Source organism: Camelus ferus, chromosome 25, assembly GCF_009834535.1.
Source record: "Camelus ferus isolate YT-003-E chromosome 25, BCGSAC_Cfer_1.0, whole genome shotgun sequence".
NCBI classification, from domain to species: Eukaryota; Metazoa; Chordata; class Mammalia; order Artiodactyla; family Camelidae; genus Camelus; species Camelus ferus.
Window position 1 is genome coordinate 30,485,163 of NC_045720.1, and position 23,415 is coordinate 30,508,577.

Below are 23,415 nucleotides of genomic sequence, written 5' to 3' on the forward strand. Positions count from 1 at the left end.
ATCAGATATTAAATGTTTGACATAATAAAGCAGATATAATTACTCTACATGTCAGCTGTTAGTTTGCTCCTGAAAATTATGCTGCATATTTGAAAAATTCTAGATTGATAGTCGTTATCTATAAGCAGTCATTTTCAACAAGCTTAAGTATCTAGACCCCAAACTATAAGGAATTTTCATATTAAAGCAATTTATGAAGCTGTTTGGAAGTTTATTGAGAAGAAAATGCATTTTGAGTCCTCAGTTTTCTCTGTTTTCTTGCCATACCCTTTCATTTTATTATGGATAATTTACTAGATTTTGGAACTTCTCTTGTTAATGAAATTTTTAAATGGCAAAATTGACCTGCTTTTTTTTTTTTCTGACCTTTTGCTTTTAATTCTTCTGGTCCAGATGTGAAGAATTCCCTAATAGAACTTTCTCTTGAAAGGCTATCTCTAGATAGCATAAATCACTAAGTAGAAATTAAGTCACTTCTTTAAAGTTTTGTTTAGTGATATACTAGTATACTCTACAAAGATTAGAATTATGATATAGCCTAATTTTATTAATCTGCCTCATCTATTTTGTAAATATTAATTTGCTTAGAAAGGATAAGTTCTTAGTTTATCTAGTTTAACACTCTATATTCATCTTTACTGTAAATCTGTTTCCTTATTTATTTGAAAAATTTTGTTTGTATCTAAAGTTGGCTCTCACAATCATACTAAGAATGATTGCATTTTATTCTCGCAACACAATGTATACTTATACTTCAGTTGTCCAGTAAAATTTCACTGTATAAAGCAGTAAGATTTTTACTCTTATCCCTAGAATGGTTATCAATGTTTATTCTTAAATGGATATTCAGATATTAATGTTCAGTCTAAGTGACATACATTTATTTATATTGATGTAGAAATGATCATAACTTATATGATCACATGGTCATTAATCAAACATAAATGCAGAGGTTTGAAGCCATCATTTGCTTATTTGGCCTACTACAGATCAAGGCCAGGACTGAAGCTGATTTTTGGCTGAATATTGAGGCTAAGCCAAAGTCAGTGAATCCCTTTTTTATGTTTGGGAATACTTAGCTGTAGGGAGATTATGTTACTTATATAAAATTATGCAGGTAATAAGTAGTGGAAGTGGAACTTGAACCAGGTAGTCTAAACTTTTCTTCTAGGGGGAAGGTATAGCTCATGTGGTAGAGCACATGCTTAGCATGCACTAGGTCCTGGGTTCAATCCCCAGTACCTCCTCTAAAAATAAATAAGCCTAATTGCCTCCCCCCCAGAATAGTAATAGTAGTAATCTGTAAATAAGTAAACCTAATTACCTTCCCCTCCCCCCCAAAAAACAACCAAACAGAACTTTTCTTCTGCCATTATAAATTGCGACTGACTTAAAAACAAAAAAAAAGTTGGGCTTAGCGTTGTCCTCTGTACACACACAGATTTCCCCATTCTGTCATTCCTCTTCCCTTCTTCCTTCAGGAAAAAGTGGAATAAAAAAGAGGTTTAGAAGAGAATGTCATTTCCTTTTCATTGAAATTACAGTTAAAGAGACTGCTTTAGATTATGAGTTGGGAGAAGATAGGCTTTGAAGAATTTTTTTCTTTTTATTGAGATTGCAGTGAATAAGCCCTCAGGGAAATATTAAAGCTCAGGGAAATGAAACTTTGCTAGATTACCCCATGTTGATTAAAATTGTCTTCAGTTCAGTCACGTTTGAAGGTATTTATGATAGACAGTGGTAATTGGAGAATTGGTCTGTCAGAAATAAATTGGAATTTAAAATGTAAAATTTGGAGTTCGAGGGTTTTGTTTTGTTTTGTTTTGTTTTAGCACAGGCCATCTGTTTGTCCTCCTTGCTTGGCCCTGCAATAAATCTTTCTTTGCTCCAAAAAAAGAGAAAAGATACAAAATTTAATTTTAAAGAACGAGATACTAAGGGAGCAATAGGTCCAAAAATAGAGGAACTTCTTGACTTAAAATTTTGCATAATTTAATAGATTATCTTGAAATTCAGTAAAATCTCACTTATAACTATTATTTAAAATTTATTGCCTTTAACAAGAGAAACCCTGAAAATTCCCGTAAATTTCTAGGCAAAAGGAAATGTTTGCTATTTACAAAAGCCTCTTACACATAAATGACTTGTTTCTCTTACAAAGAGAACCAGAAGCCCCTAGACTTTTTAATTGAAAATTTTATTGAGATAATTGTGGGTTTATGTGTAGTTGTAAAAAATAATAGAGAAATTCTGTGTATCCTTCACCCAGTTTGCCTCAGTGTTACCATTTTGCAAAGCTATAAAATAGTATTATAACCAGGATATTGGCATTGATACAATCTACCTATCTTATTCAGATTTCCCCAGTTTTACTTGTACTTATTTGTGTGTGTGTATTTAGTTATATACCATTTTATCACCTGTAGATTTATCTACCACCACAGTCAAGGTACTGAACAGTCCATCACAACAAAAAACCCTCATATTGCTCATTTTAAATACATCCATCTCTCTCTTGTCCACTCCCACCCCTACCTCATCTCTAACTTCTGACTACCACTAATCTGTTTTCCATTTCTAAAATGTTATTGTTTCAAAAATGTTATGTAAATGGAATCACAAAGTATGTTAACTTTTTAAGATTGAATTTTTTCACTCAGCATAATTCCCCAGAGATTCACCTAAGTTGTTAAGTGTATCAGTAGTTTAATTTTTGTTGTTAAGTAGTATCCCATGGTACGTATGCATCATAGTTTGTTTAACCATTCACCTATTGAAGAACATCTGGGCTGTTTCCAGTTTGGGGCTATCACAAACAAAGCCACTGTAAACATTTGTGTGAACATAAGTTTTCATTGCTCTGAGATAAATGCCAAGAGTGCCCAGAATTTAAGTCAGAAAAAAATTTTAAGTGCCAAAAATATTAACTCAGAAAATAGATATTAGGTCTAATCATAAATCTACTTACTGTTCTCAGTCTTATCTGAAGCAAAAAAACAAATTTCCTAATTGAGAAATTAAAATTTGTGTACTTTTTGGTAGAAGATTGGCACCAGAGACCACTTCTGCCATGCATCTAATAAACAAAAATATGAGAATTTATGTGTAAATATAAGATACTCACAAGATGTAAGAATTGGCCTCACTTACTATTGAGTGACAGATGTAACATTCATAGTTATTATCATTTTAAATAGGTAATTTTTTTATCTTTCTGATTTTAAAAGTAACAAATAACTGTAAAAATTAGAAATGTAGAAATATATAAAGAAGAAAAACCCTCATACCAGAAAAACTACTGTCGGGATTTTTGGTGTGTTTCCTCTTGGTCTTTTCTATATGTATACAATACTAATTTAATAAAATTCTTATAAAATTGGGATTAGGCCAAATATATAGTTTGATATCCTGGTTAAAAGTTGAAAGCTAAAAGTTAAAAATTAAACTTTAATAATGTTTTTTAGTCATTTATATGTCATCATTTGTAGATGACATTATTAATGTTGGGTTTATGACTGTTAGCTCATGCATAAATAGAAAACTTTTTCAGGAATACATTTAAGTTGGAAAATATTTTTACTTAATGAATATCTCTTATTTTACATCATATTTTACATCTTTTTTCCTGTTCTTTCAAGGTATGCTGTGATAGCATTTGGATGTGCTAGCTGTCCAAAATTAACTTGTGGGCGAGAAGGCTGTGGAACAGAGTTTTGCTACCATTGTAAACAGATTTGGCACCCCAATCAGACCTGTGATGCTGCTCGACAGGAGAGAGCCCAGAGTTTACGTCTGAGAACTATACGTTCTTCCTCTATCAGTTATAGTCAAGAGTCTGGAGCAGCAGGTATTTACATCTAACTTTTTTTAGTAAAATTTTGACACATACAGGAATTATTTTGATAAAAAATGCCATATTCAGTCCCTGTCTCCTTTTAGTTTTCGAAAGTGTTTTACATGTTAGTATTTCTGTCCCAGAAACATTCTTTCCTGTGGAAGAAAGTGGTATTGAGATTGGAGAGATTTTATTGTTAAAAAAAAGGAAGTGTCAATAATAACTTATGTAACTGATAGCTGAAGATGGTCTGAAACTGTGAAGGTGTTTAATGCAAAGCTTAGCAAATGTTTTCATTAAAATATTACTTTTGAATGTATCACCCTTAAATTATTTCTAATTGTAAAAATATCACAGAGTTACAGATTTAAAACAGTATTTACTTTTGGAATTCTTTTCATTTACATTTTTTGCAAAATAATTCTTTTATTTACAGATACTGTAGGATCAAGGATTCATACCATAATGGGGAGTACACTAAGAACTTTGTGTCTTTGGCTGGGAATTTAAAAATTACCTGGAGTTCTATACATGAACAAACATGCATCTCATAAATCTCAAAAATTAAAAAAAAATCTGACCATCTTAATGTTCTTTGAATAAAAATTCAAAAAATTAATATTTTACATTCATAGAATTTTCGTTGTTCATTGGAATTTCAGTCATTTTTTTTAAAAAATTCACTTTTCTTATTGATTGTAAAAGGGAAAAATTTGGAATATACAGAAATTTATGAAAAAAATTTACATTCCTACCAGCAGTGTGCTGAGGTAGTCACACACTTTATGCTACTAGAAAGAAATAAGGTCTTACTTGGATTTAAAATTAAATAAACTTTAAATTCAACACTTAATATTTTGCATAATGGACATGGATTTTCACATGTGTTTGCTAATTGACTTATTTCCTGTCCTGAAGATTTGGGGTGGAACTCCAAAGATACTAATAATAATTTGTCAGTATTGGTTCAAAAGCAATTCAGAGAGAACCCGAATACACCTAAACTTTCTTCTGCAGAGTCAGCTATAGCTATTAAATGGTGCAGTTGGAAATGATACCCCTTTTCTCTAAGTGGAGATGGATATTTACAGGACACAAAGACACATAGAGTAAGAGAATGGACTGTGGAATCAGACTGTCTGGATTTAAATTCTAGCTTCTCCACTTATTCTCTGTGTGACCCTGAGCAAGTTACTTGCCTTATCTGTAAAATGAAGATACTAATACTTAGGTCCATAAGGTTGAAACATTTCCAGGCTCAGAGTAAGTGCTCTGGCTATATGAAATAGGGAAACTTAAGAAACCACAGTCACCTGCTAGAGATACACATTTATCTGGACCATCTTTTTTTTTTTTTTTTTAATGACTAAAAGATGTCTTTTGTTATTAATTTTAAAGTAAACATCGTGATTTAGTCATCCAGATGAATCTTCGTCTTCCTTATTGTAGTCACCATGGGAGATTTTATGTTTGTTTAAGCAGTGCTTAAACTTTGTTATGTTTGGCCATAACCTTTAGATCCTCATACATTCACTTTAAATTATCCTCTTAACATCAGTTTGGTTTCTGGGTATGACTAAGTCTTAACAACTAGGGTAACATACCAAGTTGAAACATTGGTTTGGGGTGGATCCAAAGTAAGATATGATTATATGATCATGAGGGTGTCTTCTTTTAATGTAAAGTAGCTTTGAAAGTAATTATGAAAGACAAACTTCCAAATGATTTGAGTTAAATAGTGGCATTGTTGGAATAAATTGCCTCCCAGGATGATTACTTTAAACTTTATTTGGAATTTTTCCATGTTGGTTTAAAAATCTTTATCTCATAGTTCAGAAAATTCAAAGTACATGCGTTTTTACCTACAGTGCTCCAAAACTCAGAGCTCTCAGAATAGATGTTTATGTGACAGTTTCTTCTGATTTAATCTATAAAAAATTTAAAACTTGAACTTGGTTTCTTGCTGACTTCTGAAAAGAAAAAAGGGAATTACCGTCTAAAATAGTTTTATAAATTCCTGTTATTCCAGGTATTTTGGTATTTTTTGTGTGTCTCATTATCATTATACTTTAAAAAATAGTCTGCACTTTTAATAATTGCTTGGTGTAATAGTTATAATTGGTTGGCTGTTTCTAATCAGTCACCTGAAGATAAATAAGTATGCTTAATCATATGATACATTAAATAATTTATATTATGATTATATTTGTCTTTAAACTGTATTAGTACTACATCAGCATGAGACTTAGAGCTAGGGAGTTAATACACTTAGAGTTGCACTTTAAATGAGACACATACTTTTCATTTTTGTTACCATATTTTTACCCCTTTATAAAAGTATATTTGACTCCCCACCGTCACCTCTATCCCCTACTACAGCCACCCCTAGAGATAACCACTGTTAATATTTTGCTGTAAGTTTTTACAGGTGATGTGGAGAGGTGGGATGGGGAAAGTTTTAAAACAAATTTTAAGAACATAGTATTTGTAACCTGTTTTTTTTAACATGACAATGGCCCATATTTTAACAATAAGTAGAAATACTGTAATTTAAAAAAATACACGAGCTTTGCCAAATACTTTGAATAGAAATGGCAAGCTTTTTTTTTAATATAAATGAGCTGTAGATTAATTGTTGTTTAGAGAATGAGGCATCATTTGACCGTATAATCAGTAAAACAGTTTTATTTAGGATTTTTGCTTTTTGACACTGTTTTGAGAGAAATATATTATCTAATGTGCACAATAAATTTTTTTTTTCTAGTTTGCTTTTAGGAAAAGAGACAAAGACAAAAAAGCTTTTTGTAGAAAAATAAGTATACAGAGAGTGAAAACTTGCAGGTACAGATACATAAAGAGACATATCAAAAATATATTGATTACGGTATTAATTCTCTAACATGTAGTTGTAGCATATTAAAAGGCTGTTTTGTGTTTTTTAGAACCATAGAATAAATGGAGATGTCAACTTTCAGTTTGTTCTTAATGCATATATCAGAGCCAAAGCCTGAGTCTCTGCTATCATCTCTAATTAGGATATGTACTGCTTGAGTATACTCTGGGATGAGGAAGTTTTATCAATTAATAGATCACTTAAGCAGATAGAATTAGCATTTTTTTAATTTGATGTACTAGACATTATATTAGCTATAAAAGCCAGCTTTTTTTCATTCATGCCCCAATGTTAAAAAAATTTTAGAGCAGAATTTTATGTTCTTTGGATCATTTAAATCATGACTTACAGATTTTTTTTTTTATTGAGGCACAGTCAGTTTACAATGTTGTGTCAGTTTCTGGCGTACAGCACAATGCCCCAGCCATACATGAACATACGTATATTCATTTTCACATTCTTTTTCACTGTAAGCTACTACAAGATACTGAATATAATTCCCTGTGTCATACAGTATGAACTTGTTTATCTATTTTATGTATACCAGTCAGTGTCTGCAAATCTCGAACTCCCAGTTTATCCCTTCCCATCCCCCTCCCCCCTGGCAACGACAAGTCTGTATTCTGTCTGTGAGTCTGTTTCTGTTTTATATATAAATTCTTTTGTCTTTTTTTTTTAAATTCCACATATGAGTGATACCATATGGTATTTTTGTTTCTCTTTCTGGCTTACTTCACTTAGAATGACATTCTCCAGGGCCATCCACGTTGCTGCAAATGGCATTATTTTTATCATTTTTTATGGTTAAGTAGTAGTCCATTGTATAAATAAACCACAACTTCTTTATCTGATCATCTGTCGATGGACATTTAGAATGTTTCTGTGTCTTGGCTATTGTAAATAGTGCTGCTATGAACATTGGGGTGCAGGTGTCTTTTTTTAATTAAGGTTCCCACTGGTTATATGCCCAAGAGTGGGATTGCTGGGTCATATGCTAAGTCTAGTTTTAGTCTTTTGAAAAATCTCCATACTGTTTTCCACAATGACTGCATCAAATTGCATTCCCACCAACAGTGTAGGAGGATTTCCTTTTCTCCACAGCCTCTCCAGCATTTATAATTTGTAGCCTTTTGAATGATGGCCATTCTGACTGGTGTGAGGTGATACCTCATTGTAGTTTTTGATTTGCATTTCTCTGATAATTAGTGATATTGAGCATTTTTTCACTTACCTATTGGTCATTCGTATGTCTTCATTGGAGAATTACTTGTTTAGGTCTTCTGCCCATTTTTGGATTGAGTTGTTTGTTTTTTTCTTAAGTCATATGAGCTATTTATATATTCTGGAAAACAAGCTCTTGTCAGTCTAATCTTTTGCAAATATTTTGTCCCATTCCATAGGTGGTTGTTTTGCTTATGATTTCCTTCGCTGTACAAAAGCTTGTAAGTTTCATTAGGTCCCATTTGGGGTTTTTTTGCTTTTATTTCTATTGCTTGGGTAGACTGCTCTAGGAGAACATTGCTGAGATGTATGTGAGATAACGTTTTGCCTGTGTTTTCTTCTAGGAGATTTATTGTGTCTTGTCATATGTTTAAGTCTTTAAGCCATTTTGAGTTTATTTTTGTGTATGGTGTAAGGAAGTATTCTAACTTCATTGATTTACATGCAGCTGTCCAGTTTTGACTCATGGATATTTTTAATTTGCATATTCTAGTAATTATCATTTGTCTTGGTTTGGCTACATCAAGTTATCAGTTTGCTCAAAATTGCTTGAATTGTTAAAATACTAGTTGTGAGCATTGACCAGTTCTTAAGTTAAAAAACAGCTAAGTGAAGCACTGAGGAAACCCAAAATCACTGATAAAACACAGGTAAAATTTGACCATAAAACTTGTAGAAAGGAAGATAAAATGTAGCTTAATGCTTATCATGTAAGAAATTGGAACGAATACTTGAATTCCGTGACTAGCAGTATACAAATCTTTTCTTAACTGTCTATAGTAGTTACAAAATACAGGTGGCTACTAGTGACAGTGAATAATTGGTAGTTGCTAGTTAAATCGATGCCAAAGTTCAAAATCATCATATAATTGGAAATAACTCTTACCCTGTGTCAGTGATTCCTAAAGTTATGTACCACTTGATTTTAACTTGGCAATGTGTGCATTGTAACCATATTACTATGCACAAAGTATATAACAACAGCATTTGAACAAATGAATAAAATGGACAAAGATGATTAATTAAAAGCAATCAGGAGCATGATCAACATATGGTTGCTTTAATTCTGAAACTGTTTTCCATTAAGTGTTTATAATCCTTCCTTAGCCTCTTAGCTTCTCCCTTTTATTTAGGCTCTGATTCTTTGCAAGGCCCACCTGTCTATTGTATGAATTAAAATATGAGAAAAAGGCTGCTCTTCTACAGATGTCTGTATTGTTATTTTTACAGCATTCAAAGTTGATGTTACTTAGAAGAGAGAAGTAAACTCATAGTGCTTTTTGTATATAGTGCTTCAGATTACTATCAAATTGTCATTTCCTGTGTTCATTCACTAAAGGAACAGTATACAGAATATCTACATGTTAAGTGGAAACGGTTAGAAGAGAGAATATGAAAAGCCACTCATTGACACAGCTGTGGGGTCGGGACAAAGATAAATTTCATATAGTTCGCAGTTTGCCTAGAGCTGTCCTTGATTCTCATTTCTCTTGTTACTATTCTGTTATTCTTTGTCCTCAGTTTTCTCCTACTGTGTTTCGAAAATGTTTACAGTTTGAAAATTTAATCTAAAATATGTTCCTTTCTCAGAAGGAAAAGTGCATTATATACTAAAAATAACAGTACATGTTAAGATTCTTTGGCAGGACTACAATTGATAAACTACTAAAAATTATTTTTAGACCAGTTTCATATACTAAATGTCTCTTTGTTTTCCTAATAGCTGATGATATAAAGCCATGTCCACGATGTGCTGCTTACATAATAAAGATGAATGATGGGAGCTGTAATCACATGACATGTGCTGTCTGTGGTTGTGAGTTTTGTTGGTTGTGTATGAAAGAGATCTCAGATTTACATTACCTAAGGTAAGCTTGTAGAAGGGGCTGTTTATATCTAAATATAATTCTATATTGCAAGACAAAAAGACTTTTCTGGAAAAAGTATTATCCTAGGTATTTTTGAACTTGGGATTTATAAGATGCTTGAAGGGATCTGTTTTATTCTAATTACATGAATTTAACCGGAGCCCAATTATTATGCTAGTCACTTGGAATTAATAGTCAAAAATAAGAAACAGAAATTGCTTCTTTTTTTGTTTTGTTTTGTTTTTTGTTTAACTTGAAAGCTAGCATTTAATACCTTGTGTAATTATGCTAGGTCATAAATATTTCCATTTAATTTTCTCATATATAAATTTCTTCATTTAGGCCACAGAATGAGTTTATTGATATAATCAGATAGTTCTGTGCTGAAAACAGGGATAAAATAAGCATATTTTACATTAATTTACTCTTCAAAAACTAATGTAAGGTTTTGAGGCTAATGGAGGACTAAGGATAAATATTTAACCTCAATCCCAGTTATCAGTATCCTTTTACTATAGTTTATGGTGGCTTTTACCTTGATTTTTTGACTTTTAATGAACTCAGAATTCAAAGAAAGGGGGGGAAAACTCATTCCTAAGCTTGAGGCTTCTTTTACAGTCATTGCTGAACATACTATAGTAAGTTATTGTTCTGATGTTTTGCAGCAGTTACTTTACATTATAATTTTTTCCTTTAGTCCATCGGGATGTACTTTTTGGGGGAAGAAACCCTGGAGCCGAAAGAAGAAAATACTGTGGCAGCTGGGAACACTTGTTGGTGCTCCTGTAGGAATTGCTTTAATAGCTGGCATTGCTATCCCTGCAATGATTATTGGCATTCCTGTGTATGTGGGCCGTAAGGTAAACTGCATACTTCCTTGCTGATTTATTATCTTATTTTAAATCTTTAGATTTAGGATTGATGGTTTTGCTTTTTTATTTTATTTTTTGTTTATTTTGAAAGACAAAGATTATTTTCAGTATCATAAGTATAAAACAATTACTGTTTTTTCATAAGATAGTAAATTTTCAGTGTTTTACAAGCTTGTATGTATGTATAAAAAGTAGACTTGCTTTAAAATTATATGACTCTAAAACCTTTAGTACATTTACATTATAAATCAACTTTAAGTATAAAATACTTAAGTATGCACATCTGACATTTTTCTCATGGGTAGATCCTTATAAAGTCAGGTCTGTAAGAAGTTAATAGCTAAATAACATATGCCCTCAGATAAAGAATAATCAGCCAGTTCCTGAATTATTTCCAACTTTAATTCAAGGGTTTTTTTTTTTTACTGTTATTAGTAAATATGCTGTTTTGTAGATTATAACAATCTTGTACAAGTCAGAACACCAATACTTACCACTGGCCTGAATGATGAATTATGCTTCATGAGTCAAGCAAATAATTTTTTTGAAAGATTAAAGGGATAATTTAGGAAGTGGCTAAGAAGTCTGCTGTTGCCTAAGTTAACAGAATCTCAGAATTGAGAAGTAACTTCAGAAATTATCTAATCCCAACCATGCACCCAAGCAGAACAAAGTATAGGAATTTTTTAAAAAGGGAAATAGCATTTGTTGAGTTCTAATTATATGGTGGGTGTTTTATGTACTTTGACTCATTTTAACCTCACAGCAATTTATATGTTAAACTTTTGAAGTTTAGGAAAATTTATGTAACTTATCTTCAGATACACAGAAAGAAACAGAACTGGGATGTAAACCCAAATGCATAAACCCTTAATATAAGATTCTTGATAAATTTCAAACTAGCCATTTGGGCATTTCAATGGTGGGACAGTCCATTCTATTGCCAGGGAGCTGTAAGTGTTAGAAAATTCTTACAGTGAGTCAGAATCTGTCTCCCTTTAAATTATTTCATTTAATTCTAGTTCTGTCTTTTGGAACCAAACTCAGTACAAGGCTAATCCTCCTTCATATAACAGCCACTTTTTTTTTTTTATGTTCAATATATATTACTTTTAAAATCAGAAAAATAACAATACATACTGTTTTTTTTAAGTTAGCTTTGGGACAGAGGACAAAGATATTGATGAGCCAAATGTTTATTTCAAAAGATTTTAAGTAACTAAATTTAAAGTCCCAAACATAGTAGCTGATTACAGTAATTTTCATACAGTTGTCCAAAGGTTTGGCTGAAAACAAAACTGTTTACTTAGAAGTAGAAGGGAAAGAGAGGCTGTTGTATTGCACACACCTACGAATAATTTATAGAGGAGAGATTATTTACCTCATTGTTCAGTCTTAGGTACAGTAACAAGTCTCCTTTTTTCAAACATGTACTCAAACGTTTGAATGAAAGGTACCTTGGGAAAGTCTGCCATCTATGTCTGCGTGGACTATTTAGGAAATGTAGAGGCCCATTCCCTGAGAACATATAGTCAGTTTTGGGGAACAGGATTCTGACTAGGAAATATAAGTGTTCCTTGTCCCATGCATGCTTTGCCCATTCCCCATCCCAGCCTTTTCACTATTTAATACATCCCACAAGATTCGTTGTACTCTGCAGCCTTCAAAATAACTGCATAATGATAGATTATTTCATTATGCCTTGTCTGTAATACTGTTTATAAACAAGTGAAGTATTTTGAGAGACTACCTGTACACTTTTGAAGCTGTTTTGAATCTGTCTTGAAACCAAGGGGAAATGTACTTTATTAGCTTTAGCCCTTGGAAACCAGGAGAACAAAGACACTGAGCTATTTCCTGAAGTTCATATGGTATCTCACAAGACACTTTCATGGTGATATTAAGTTCTGTTTATTAACACCTGTCCTCTACAAAGATGCTAAGTAGATCCAACTCCTGTCCTCTGGCAGCATCATTCTTTTATTCTTTTTCTACCCCTAACTTTGAGCTATAAGTGGGAGCCCAGGAACCTGAGTCATTTGATAATATTTTTCTCCATAAAAAGGGATCTGAGGAAAAATTTGTTTCTGTTTAGTATTATTTGTTTATTAGTACTGCTTTTATGGTTAATTTTTTTTAAAAAAGGATTTTAAACACTTCTCCTAGGAGCCAATTTTTACCATTTAGGGTTGTTTGTTTAGAAACCTGTGGAATGCTAAGTTTCTTAGAATTAATCCTATTAGTCCAACATCTAACTCATAACTATGTTGAAAACAGTATCCTTAATTCCTTCTTCTTTGCTCAAAATATAATGTATATTGTTCTTGAATAACATTAAAAGGATTAGTTTTACTCAAGACTATTTAAAAGTAAACATAAAGTAAAATCTATTAAATCACTGTCTTATGTAAGCAAATTATTAATAAGGAGCAAATTATGTGTAAGAATATGATTTAAGAACAGTAGTATGTTTACCTTGAATTAGGATACTTAACTATGAAATTATTCTGGGAATTTCTAGGAAATGTAGGCCTATTTCATTTAAATATGTATATAATATATTTTTTATTTAATCCATCACCCCCATTTTTATTTTTAATTTCAGATTCACAATCGATATGAAGGCAAGGATGTTTCAAAACACAAGCGGAATCTGGCCATAGCAGGTGGTGTAACATTGTCTGTAATTGTATCTCCAGTTGTAGCTGCAGTAACTGTAGGTAAGAAATGCTTAAAAATACTAATTACCTCAAATTTTATAGAATTAGTTTGTGGAAATTTTTAAAAAACAAAGCATTATATTGTTGAAGATAAGAGAGTTACATTTTTATTAATTTAAGGACAATTTAAGCTGGGCCTACTGAGAGCCTCCCATTCAGTAACCATGTTGGTTAAAAGTAGTATGAACCCAAGAACCTAGCGTTCGGGACAGTTGGTAGATTATTAGTGGCTAATGTCCCTTCCTCCCCATCAGAATACAATTTAGAGCCCTGGCACTGAAAAAGAAAAAGGTCTGCATTATTTTTTTTTTTCCTCATGTGTTACCTGATAAGCTAGAAGCTTTGCGTCTGTTTGCATCGTTTAACAGCTGGTAAATTCACTTTTGGCAAGGGTTGCAGAACCCTAACACTTTTCTCCTGTACAGTTCTCTCAAAAAGACTTAATAAAGCATGTGTGTCTGTGATTTACTTTTTGGTTTGTAGTGACTAATTTAATTCTTCTTTAGGGATTGGTGTTCCTATTATGTTAGCTTACGTCTACGGCGTTGTTCCAATTTCTCTCTGCCGAAGTGGAGGTTGTGGAGTCTCAGCAGGGAATGGAAAAGGAGTCAGGATTGAATTTGATGATGAAAATGATATAAATGTTGGTGGAACTAACACGGCTGTAGGTAAGTCCTACAAAGGAAGAAAACGTACTTACTAGCAGTGTGCATGAGTGGAGGCTGTAGATAAGACGCAAGGCAGACTTTGCATTTCCCTATTACTAGCCCTATAGTGTTCACCTGGAGGTGAAGAGAGTTAGGGCCTTGCTGTTAATTAGGCTTTGGTTTAGGGGAATGTTGGGACTGGTTTGATCTTCTATCCAAACTACTACAACTTTCTCCGTATCAGCAATAAAGCTGTTGTGCTTTCTGATAATTCATGTGTTCACTGAAGTGGGGCTTTTAATTTCCTTCAAGAATTTTTCTTTGCATTTGTAACTTGGCTAACCTAGCCTTTGGCCTGCCTCAGCTTTTGATGTGCCTTCCTCACTGAGCTTAATCGTTTCTAGCTTTTGATTTAAAGTGAGATATGTGCGACTCTTCCTTTTACTTGAAAACTTGGAGGTCATTGTAGGGTTGTTAATTGGCCTAATTTCAATATTGGGTCTCAGAGAATAGGGAGGCCTGAGGAGAAGGGAGAGAGACAGGGAACAGCCCATTGGTGGAGCAGTCAGAATATGCACACAACACACATTTATTGATTAAGTTCACTGTCATATGTGGGCACAGTTCATGGTGCCCCAAAACAATGACAATAGTAACATCAAAGATCACACATCACCACAACAAAGATAATATTGTTAAATATTGTTTGAAAAGGTTTAAAATATTGCAAGAATTACCATATTGTGACACAGAGACACAAAGTGAGCAAATGATGTTGGGAAAATGGTACTGGTAGACTTGGTCAAAGCAGAATTGCCACAAACCCTTAACTTGTTAAAAACAAAACGAAAACTCAGTAACTGTGAAGTGCAGTAAAATAAGGTTTGCGTGTAATCGAGCGTTTGTGCAAAATAATGTTCTCTTTCTTAACTCTCATGAACTCACTTCAGTCAGATTTTGGTCCCTGCTATTCCAGAATTTCATCTCTGCCACTCCACCAAAGCAGAGTCATCAGTCACTTCCATGTCATCAAATATACTGGCCAGTTCTTGGTTTTCATTTTAATACAACAGTACACCTGACATGGTAGACCACGCCCTCTTTATTGACACATTTTCTCTGCTTGTCTTCTGGAAAACAACTTCTCATCTCATCGTGTCTCCTGGCCACTCCAGTCTTCTTTGCTGATTCATTTTCCTCTCCTAACTGCTAAATTTTGGGGTTTCCCAGGGTTCAGTTCTCATATTTCTCTTCTTTATCTAGGTAATCTCTGGTAAATAATATACCACAGTAAATAAACTGACCACTCTTCAGTTTATATCTGGGCTAGAACTGTCCTCTGAACTTTATACTTGTACATCTAACTCTCATCTTTAATCTGTACTTGAATGTCTAACAAGGATTTCAAGCTTAACTTCTCTGTGACTGAACTCTTGACTCCACAGCCTGTGTTCTGTCAGTCATCCTCACCTCGTCAGGTAGCTTCTCCATTCTTGCCATTGCTGTGCCAAAACTTCTCTTAGTGTTACTCTCCCTTTTCACCCTACGTCTGATCCATTAGCAAATTCTGCTGCTTCCTTCAATATTTAGCCATAATTCAGACCTTTCTCACCCTCTCTACTGCTGCTCCACTAGTCTAGGCTACTCTCTTCTTCCTTGGCCTGTAGTAATATTCTTAACTGATCCTTCAGCTTCTCCCCTTCCACTCACTATTCCACATAGTGATACTTCTAAAACATGAGTTAAAACATGAGTTAAATCATGTCTTTCTTATGTTCACAATTTTCCCAGTGCTTCTTAACTATCCTGAGGGCGAGGGGGATGGAATCCAAAATCCTTATCATGGCCCGTAAGTACCCCATGATCATTTCTGAGCTACATCTCTGAACTCATCCCTTGTCCCTCTGTATTATACCGCCCATCCTTGACGTTGAGGATGCCAGACATATTTCCACTTCTAGGTTTTTAAACTTGCAGTTCCCTCTGTCTGGAATACTCTTCCCCCAGATAAGATCATGACTTACACCTGCACTTCCTTTGGGTTTTTACAAGTGTCACCTTATCCGAGAGGCCTTCTCTGCCCCCATGGTAGAAAGCAGCACGCAGGCACATAGACACACCTTGTCACTCTCACTGTCGTACTCACCCCCCTTTACTCTGCTTTATTTTTTCTCATGGCATTTCTCACCATATAATTTTACTTACTGCTCTTCCCAACTAGAGTGTAAGCTTCTTGAAGGCAGGATGTTTGTCTCTTTGATTCACTGTGTCCTCACTGCTTATTAGTGTTGGCTATGTAATAGGAGCTCATATATTGAAGCAAATAAGCAAATCCTTCAATACAAGCATGTGAAAAGTACTATAAGATTGGGATACAGTGGTGTCAGATCTCGTAATTGCTTATAGACAGTAGGAACTGTGGACTGTATCAAGAAAACTTGTAACTCATTCTTACTGACCTAGAGAATACCAAGCTCTTTAAATGACACCCTTATTAAAAACTCACATAATTTTTTTAACATTTTTTATTGATTTATAATCATTTTACAATGTGTCAAATTCCAGTGTTCAGCACAATTTTTCAGTCATTCATGGACATATACACACTCATTGTCACATTTTTTTCTCTGTGAGTTATCGTAACATTTTGTGTATATTTCCCTGTGCTATACAGTGTAATCTTGTTTATCTATTCTGCAATTTTGAAATCCCAGTCTATCCCTTCCCACCCTCCTCCCCCCTGGCAACCACAAGTCTGTATTCTCTGTCTGTGAGTCTATTTCTGTCCTGTATTTACGCTTTGTTTTTGTTTGTTTGTTTCTTTTTGTTTTTGTTTTTTAGATTCCACATATGAGCAGTCTCATATGGTATTTTTCTTTCTCTTTCTGGCTTACTTCACTTAGAATGACATTCTCCAGGAGCATCCATGTTGCTGCAAATGGCATTATGAAAAACTCACATAATTTTCTTCTGAAGTCAGCTAAATTAATTTTAACAACCAGGTTCTTCATAGAATTTCTAAATCTTCTAGATTTTTTTTCTAAAGTACAAACATATCTCATTTTATTGCACCTAGCTTTATTGTACTCTGAAGATAATTGCATTTTTTTTTACAAATTGAAGGTTTGGTGCAACTCTGAGTTGTCAGATGATGGTTAGCATTTTTTTTTTTTAGCAATCAAGTATTTTTTCCTACCTGGGCCGGTTCATCCCTCCTTAGACAACCTGGTGGTCCCCGCTCCCAGGGGATCACCATGTTGGTGCTGAACTTAGTGCAGATACCTGGTCGGCATAGCACGCTACAGCCCAGAACTCCCGGGCCCGAGTGACCCTCCTGCCTCAGCCTCCCGAGTAGCCGGGACTATAGGCGCACGATCACCATGCCCAGCAGCAGTAAAGTATTTTTTAATCAAGGTACATACGTTGGCTTCTTTAAGACATAATGCTGTTGCACATTTGACTGTAGTATAGTATAAACATAACTTTCATTTGCACTGGGAAACCCAGATATTCATGTGACTTACTTTATTGCCATGGTCTGAAACTGAACCCACAGTATCTCCAAGGTATGCCTGTGGTGACCATTTAAAACCGAGGGTGAGTCCCTAATCCAGCTCTACGTGGTGAGATAGTTCCCTTTACACTTACCCCATAGTTGTGTGTCCCTGACTCCAGACATCTCTTCTACTCCTGTGTATGTTTTATACTTTATATGAAAATATGTTCTATCTGAAATCATGAAGACCTTTGAGAGGAAAATTAATAATTGTACTTAATTTCTTTGAAATATTTGCATTTAGACACAACTTCAGTAGCAGAAGCAAGACACAACCCTAGCATAGGGGAGGGAAGTGTTGGTGGTCTGACTGGCAGTTTGAGTGCAAGCGGCAGCCACATGGATCGAATAGGAGCCATCCGGGACAACCTGAGTGAGACGGCCAGCACCATGGCACTGGCTGGAGCCAGTATAACGGGGAGTCTGTCAGGAAGTGCCATGGTAAACTGTTTTAACAGGTAAGACAGATATGCTTTGTTTTGTTTTTGCCTTCTGTTAACTCCAAATTATTAAACAGATGAGAACTTTGGACACAAAGCATGATTACATATAACCCTAATGTGTCAGCGTTGAAAACAGTAATGTTTCAAAAAATGAAATTTAGTGGTAAAGAGTGAGTAGGGAAAGTTTTACTCATTTGAATTTTCTGTCACAGTATGTCCATGATTAGGTAAAAACTAAGCCTAAGGCATAACATTATGCCATTTTTCTCACTGCACTTGTCAGATCTTATGTTATGAATCAATGCTAGGACTGTCAGTTAACACAGAAAAGGCAGTCCCATAAGCCTGGACTTGACTCTGGAGGTGACCGCAGCTGGACGTTAGGAAATGAGACATTGGCTGAAGCCTGGGGGAGCAGGTGGAGTCCGGATACCTGGCAACACATGAACTGAGGGCTGGGGTAGTCTGCCTGGGTCCCTCTGTGTGTTAATGGTTATTTCCTTCTCACGAAGTCGTTTACCCAAAGTCATGTAGATAAGTAGGACATGTGAAAGCATTTTATCTTCCCTTGTTTCCTCTTTAATTCACTTTCTTTACTTCTGTTTTATTAGCTTTGTGTGTGTGTGTGTAAACATAGGGCAGAGTACATGAATTAAAAGATAAATCAGTAATACTTATTTTATTTTTATGTAATGTGCTTTCAAACACAAACTTTTAAATTATAGCGGTGCATATTGTATCTTTTCTAAAGAGTTAGGTGTTAAATTTAGAACCATCTTTAATACACAGATGCCCAGGATTTTTTGATCCACTGATCTGTCATGTAGAATTTTTTTTTTATATTTTTATTAATTGAAGTACAGTCAATTACAGTGTGCCAGTCTCTGGTGTATAGCACAATGTCCCAGTCATGCATATACACACATATATACAATGGTTTTTAATGTATTTATTTGTATTCAGATTTGGTGTTTTGCACTGAAATGTGGCAAGAAAAATGCCACATCCTGAGTGAGAATAATGAAGCATATTTAAGTTAAAACCCTTTGGGTTCTTTTTGTGTTCTTCTGTTACAACCTTACTTGGCAGACAGCGAATTTTCTCATACTTGGATAGCTGCTACTGTTCATTGTGCTGCAGTAGAATTAGAATAATCAAATAAAAGGAAACTAAAAAAATAATGTTTATAATTGTTTCTAAAGTAGCTTCTTGTTACTAGAGCTCTTAAATGAATTATTTAAAGATAATATTTTTGTTATAGCAGTGGTGATGTTATATGTAAGTTTGGTTTTTACCTGATACCCCTCTCTTGAAGGCTGGAAGTACAAGCAGATGTACAGAAAGAACGGTACAGTCTAAGTGGAGAGTCTGGCACAGTCAGTCTGGGGACAGTTAGTGACAACGCCAGCACCAAGGCCATGGCAGGGTCCATTCTGAATTCCTACATCCCACTGGACAAGTAAGAAAAGAAGTATTTTTTAAAATTAATTTGTAAAGAACTATCCTTATCATTAGGCAGAATTATTATGAATAATGGTTATCGACTATTAGGTTCTCTGGAAAAAGAAAATGATGAGATGTCCAGAATAGGCAAATCCAGCGGGACAGAAAGATTAGTGATTGCCAGGGTCGAGGAAGGGAAGAATGGGAACTAGCTGTTAATAGGTACAGGGTTTCTTTGGGGGATGATGAAAATATTTGGTAGTGGTGATGGTTGCACAAATATATACTATAAACCACTGAATTTTGCACTTTAAACAGGTAAATTCTATGATAAGTAAATTATATCTCAATAAAGCTATTCTGAAAAAAAAATAGAGAAGGTAGCATGGTACCTGGAACAGCACAAGCAAAAGGTTTCTTTTTTTTTAATTGAAGCATTATTATAAAGACAGTCTTCTTATTTCAAGCATTTTTTTCCTTTCATAGAATGTATCCTTGTATTAGTTTGTCCTGATAGCTTTTATAGTCTTTGAATTTTTTCACACAGAAACCTCTACCCCTTTGCTGTCATTTGAATTTAAAAAAAAAAAATGGAAATCAGAAATTTATATTTTTTACTCTTATATTCCAGAGAAGGCAACAGTATGGAGGTTCAAGTAGATATTGAATCAAAGCCATCCAAATTCAGGCACAACAGTGGAAGCAGTAGTGTGGAGGATGGCAGTGCAGCCCGAAGTCATCCTGGTGGCTCATCCAGTGGCCTGCATGAAGGTAAATCCAGTGCCACCAAGTGGTCCAAAGAAGCAACAGCAGGAAAGAAATCAAAAAGTGGTAAATTGAGAAAAAAGGGTAACATGAAGATAAATGAGACCAGAGAGGACATGGATGCCCAATTGTTAGAACAGCAAAGCACGAACTCAAGTGAATTTGAGGCTCCGTCCCTCAGTGACAGTATGCCATCAGTAGCGGATTCCCACTCTAGTCATTTCTCTGAATTTAGCTGTTCTGACCTAGAAAGCATGAAAACTTCTTGTAGTCATGGTTCCACTGATTATCACGCCCGCTTTGCTGCTGTTAGCATTCTTCCTGAGGTGGAAAGTGACCGTCTGGAAAATTCCCCGCATCAGCGTAGCGCTTCTGTGCTTGCTTCCGTGCTTGCCCACTCGGAAGTCCCGCAGTCGAATCACATTGCTGAAGAGCATGGTGACGGTGGAATAAAACCCAGTGTTGATTTGTATCTTGGTAATGCACTGAAAGAAACAAATAACAACCACTCACATCAGACGATGGAATTAAAAGTTGCGATTCAGACTGAGATTTAGACCTTGTAAATGCTGCAAAATAATTACCGCTGAACAACCTTGTTTGGAGCTCATTAAACTACATGTGACTCATTTAGGTTTCAGGTTACCAGCAGATGCCGGATTACATAATCATAATGCAGATACATTTTCTGTGTTCAGCAAAGCGTTGTATTTCATGTGGATCTTAATTACCAAACTATGAAATGAAGGCTTTAAAAGTGCGTTATTGTAAGGACAGTAATTCTTTAGAGAATTATGTTTTGTGTGTTTGCCACAAAACATTGCTTGAAGCACTTACTTGTGTAGTTAGATAGAAATTTGGCTTAATTTATAATCAGTATAAAATACTAATACAGTTCTATAGCATTCTTATGAAGAAGAGTTGAGGCTTAGGGATAAGTGGTTAGTGACATTTTATTGAAACCACTAAGGGATACTTGCAGGTTACTCTCAGTATATGATACTCTTTGTAACATTTCTATTCATAACTGGGCATAAATTTCATTTTTTTTCTTCATATGCAATGTGGATATATAAAGCTTAATGCAGCCCATTTGCTACCATTTGGATACTTAGACACTTCGAGCAAGACTGGCACTTTTTGCACAACTTTGAAATAGAAATACCTGGTACTCTATATATCTTGTATATTGTTGATGCCATCTTACAAGAAAAGTGTTAAAGTAGGTAATTAAGTATACTGACAGCACCAAATAAGACATATCAAACTGCAAAATAAAATTCCACTAGTTTACAAGTGTTACAAAAAAAGTCACCTTTCACTAAGGGGAAGTTTGCACCCCATTGATTCTTGGTGCCTTTGGAATAGACTGGATTTAAAGGGCCTGCTTGTTGAGGGTTTTGCTGTATTGTTTTCCACAACGTCCCCTCTAGCCACCTTGGATTATGTAGAATGTAGAAAAATACATGATAGATAAACATCAATATGATTAATAATAACAATGCTGAAAAAGTATTAGCCTACCAAAGACACACTCAGGCTTTAGTGAGTAACTTTACATAACCTCAGTTTTTAACATGTGTATCTTCTCTAGTCATGAAATCAAAGCATGGTGCAGAGTTTGTACCAAGTAGTAAGGAGGGGTCCATACACGACTGGCTTTATTTTTCCTTTGCTTTTGTTTATGGAAGATACTTAGCTGACATAAACAGAAGTTGGCCAAAATACTGCCTGTACTGCTAAGTTCCTTATAATTCACTTAAATAAAACAGGCTAACCTCAATGATAGCGGTTAAAATGTTCCATCTTACGTGTTTCCTTTAAGTATTACCATTATGGTGCTACTGAGCATTTTCTTTTGACAAAAAGAAAAATGCCATATGGGCTGCAGTCTTCTTTCATCACTTTTTCTCACCAGGTCCATTAATATGCTTATAACACTAGTGCCAGTTATTTTATTTGATAATGCTTATTATGGTTTCTGTATATTTGTTTGCATTCCAGTTTTGTTCAGTAGTGAGTGTGTAAACTGCATACATGAAATAAATGTAAATACTAATGTATCACTGCCTTATGGTTTGTGCACAAGTGTTTTTATAAGAACAGGAGTATTCATTTGCCATGTGGTTGTTATTCATAAATAATTGCAGGCCACTGAGATGATCCTGCATCCTAGTCTCAGCCCAGAGGGAGCACCTGCTGAACTTCTCAACAAAGAGTGTTAGAAACTATCCTTTCTTCATGTCTGATACCTGCCTTTCCTCCAGAAAGAAGCTGTTTTATTCATCAACATAATTTCATTTTTTTTAAGTAAATTGGTTGGAAAGTACACATAGATCTACCATTAAATTGTGAAGAGAAAAGTATTATAAATCCTCATCTTAACAGAAAAGGAAAAAGATCTTAGACTGTTTTAAGAGATTCTACTCTGGCAACATTAGGTTATGACACGAGAGCCATTTAAATTCAAGCCTATAATTGTAATGAAATGCTTTCTATTCTCAGAGCCTCTATAAAATGCATAGATGGTTTCTCTGTTTTCCTGTTACACAGTTAATTCATACTTTATGAAAAAATGTATAAGAATATGTTGACAACCTTCTTGACATTTCTGTGAAAAGCTAAAGGCTAAATGGAGAGCTAAGTGGTTTAGGAGGAAGATGGCGGAAGCGGTGCCTGTGGGAGTGAGTGCAGGTGGCTCGTCCCATGCCTCTCCTGCTTGTACCCTCAGCCAGGACCACCTCAGTCTCACTCTGAAAGTGCTCCCAACCTTTCAACTGGCTAACTCATCTCCCAAGGGTCCTTCAAACTTGGATTAAATTAGGACCAAACCAGATTCCCCTGGAGCTCAACCCTGGGCTAGCATAGCATAAGAGAATACTCCAGAGTTCAAGACAGGCCTTAACTCACCAAAATCTTTTTAAAACACTTCAAACTTTGCTTCCTTTAAGGCCTGTGGGGAGAATCCCACGGTAGAGAATACAAAGATAATTACCACACACCTACTGTTCATTACGGAGGCCAGCAGTTTAACTGGGTTCTCTTCAGTGTACGAAGTTCCAGCTTCAGGGCGCTGGATTAGTTAGCTTCTTATGTTGAATTCATAAAATTCATTACTCTTGTTTTCACTGGAAATTGGGTTACTTTATAAA

The 23,415-nt window shown here is 34.7% G+C and overlaps 1 protein-coding gene across 5 annotated transcripts in view; it reads left to right on the forward strand.

Annotated features, from left to right (window-relative positions):
* The window catches only part of RNF19A (ring finger protein 19A, RBR E3 ubiquitin protein ligase), a 50,633-nt gene extending 28,300 nt beyond the window's left edge, over window positions 1-22,333 (forward strand). For 4 of the 5 annotated variants that reach the window (XM_032468185.1, XM_032468186.1, XM_032468189.1 and 1 more), the window contains 8 exons: window positions 3,639-3,847; window positions 9,673-9,817; window positions 10,515-10,677; window positions 13,295-13,409; window positions 13,916-14,077; window positions 17,857-18,070; window positions 19,371-19,514; window positions 20,130-22,333. In XM_032468185.1, the coding sequence (XP_032324076.1) occupies window positions 3,639-3,847; window positions 9,673-9,817; window positions 10,515-10,677; window positions 13,295-13,409; window positions 13,916-14,077; window positions 17,857-18,070; window positions 19,371-19,514; window positions 20,130-20,820 (1,843 nt within the window). In that variant the 3' untranslated portion in view covers window positions 20,821-22,333. The remainder of the gene's footprint in view (window positions 1-3,638; window positions 3,848-9,672; window positions 9,818-10,514; window positions 10,678-13,294; window positions 13,410-13,915; window positions 14,078-17,856; window positions 18,071-19,370; window positions 19,515-20,129) is intronic. The other variant, XM_032468188.1, reaches the window with a different exon arrangement.
* The last annotated feature ends 1,082 nt before the right edge of the window (window positions 22,334-23,415 follow it).